This window comes from Drosophila ficusphila, unplaced genomic scaffold, assembly GCF_018152265.1.
Source record: "Drosophila ficusphila isolate 14025-0441.05 unplaced genomic scaffold, ASM1815226v1 contig_712, whole genome shotgun sequence".
NCBI lineage: Eukaryota > Metazoa > Arthropoda > Insecta > Diptera > Drosophilidae > Drosophila > Drosophila ficusphila.
In genome coordinates, this window is record NW_025064651.1 from 925,331 (window position 1) to 926,951 (window position 1,621).

The 1,621-nt window shown below is 38.3% G+C and overlaps 1 protein-coding gene across 1 annotated transcript; it reads right to left on the minus strand.

Moving 5' to 3' along the window:
* Window positions 1–828, minus strand: LOC108098300 (arylalkylamine N-acetyltransferase-like 2). The gene has a single exon (XM_017201110.2). It carries the CDS (start codon window positions 792–794, stop codon window positions 126–128), a length of 669 nt encoding a protein of 222 aa, XP_017056599.1. The 5' UTR covers window positions 795–828; the 3' UTR covers window positions 1–125.
* Between the last annotated feature and the right edge of the window lie 793 nt (window positions 829–1,621).

Consider the following 1,621-nt stretch of genomic DNA (forward strand, 5'->3'; position numbering starts at 1 on the left):
TGTTTTTTAACAAATCATCTTACTTTAATGTGTAAAACAAAATTTATAACAAAACTAAGGGGGCGAAGAATATATTGCATAACTTTGAATTATCTTGTTATTTTCTTGTTATTAACTAGCACCTTTCACAGTTTTATGGCCATAACTCGCGCCATTTTGTGAGGTGCTTTAGGCGTGAAGATCGGTCGTCCTTGATCGTCCTTGTAGTCCGCGTAGACGAGGGAGTGGATGCACTGCATCCCGAGGGCCTCCTTCTGCCGGGCAGAGTAGAAACTGGTGCAGTAGGCCACCATTGCGGGGAATCCCTTGGATCGACCCACTTCCATCAGGGTTTCCGCGAGGCGGGAACCAAGACCTTTGCCCCTCATCGAAGTATCCACACTGGTAATGTGGGAATAGAGAACTTTGGAAATACCGAATCGCTCGAAGAGATTCGCCTCTATTTCAATTTTGGATAGGAGTACGCAAATTCGACCCCAAGTGTGTTTCTCCATGGCCTCCGCCTCGATCCGATGCTTCTCCACATCCTCAGGGAACTGAGCTCCTGCCAGGACGAATCCCACCAGTCGACCACCATTGTTTTCATCCAGAGCCACCAAACAGGTTCCCTGAGCGATCATCGAAAGGTGATATTCATCATTTTCCTTCTCGTTTTGATGGTGAACCCTTTCTCCAGAGGATTGGCACAAGGGCTCCGATAGAAAAAAGTCATCCGTCATAAAGGCTTTCACATCTTTATAATCCTCCTTGGTCATAATGCGTATGGTGATACCATCTTTTGTGTTTAAAGCCATTGTGAATGCGATTGACAACTTGTTTTCTTTTCTTTTGCCGGTAGAATTTTAACTAAAGAGAGTGTCTTTGTTCTGTGAGTTTATATAGGCTGGTCGAAAACTTTCTTATCAAATTAGTTGCATATCACACTAGCGAACAAAATTAAAATTTAAAGAACTGAAATTTTTAAAAATGTATATATCTATAAAGTATTATTCCTACTCAAATGGTTTGCCGATTGAGACTATTTTAGTTTATGCTATGAACAATTTTTTCATTTAAATATTTTATAAAGACAACAATTCGAAAAATTGTAGGCTAGTGTATAAAAGATAGATAATTCTTATGTGGTCTTGCTTGATAGATTTCTTATCAGTACCGCCCAACCAATTCTATTGTAAGTTTAAAGTGACATATTATCGATTTGAATTAGCGTTAAATAACAAGAAGAGATAATGAAAGGCTTTTTGTTTCACAAACAAAACTTAATCAAGATAAGCAGTTTCCAGAAAGTGGAACACCTTATATTTTTATGGACTACCAAGCTACAAGTGAATTTCTGTGTGATTGTTTATTTCACTGATTGCTTGAAAAGTGATTTTTCTCTTAGCAAGAAATGTGATTTTTCGATCGAACCAAGTGCCGCATGCCTATTATTTACCATTACCATCAAAAGCAGATTATTTTTCATTTTAAGCGACTTCAGTACTCATTAGGGCGCTAAATGTCAAATGTGAAATGCAAATACAGCTGCAAAATGGAAATTTAATAAGGGGACAACTGGTCAAAAATGAGCAGCTCGAATGTATGATTAAATCGGACAACAAATATGAACGAATAAAGGACG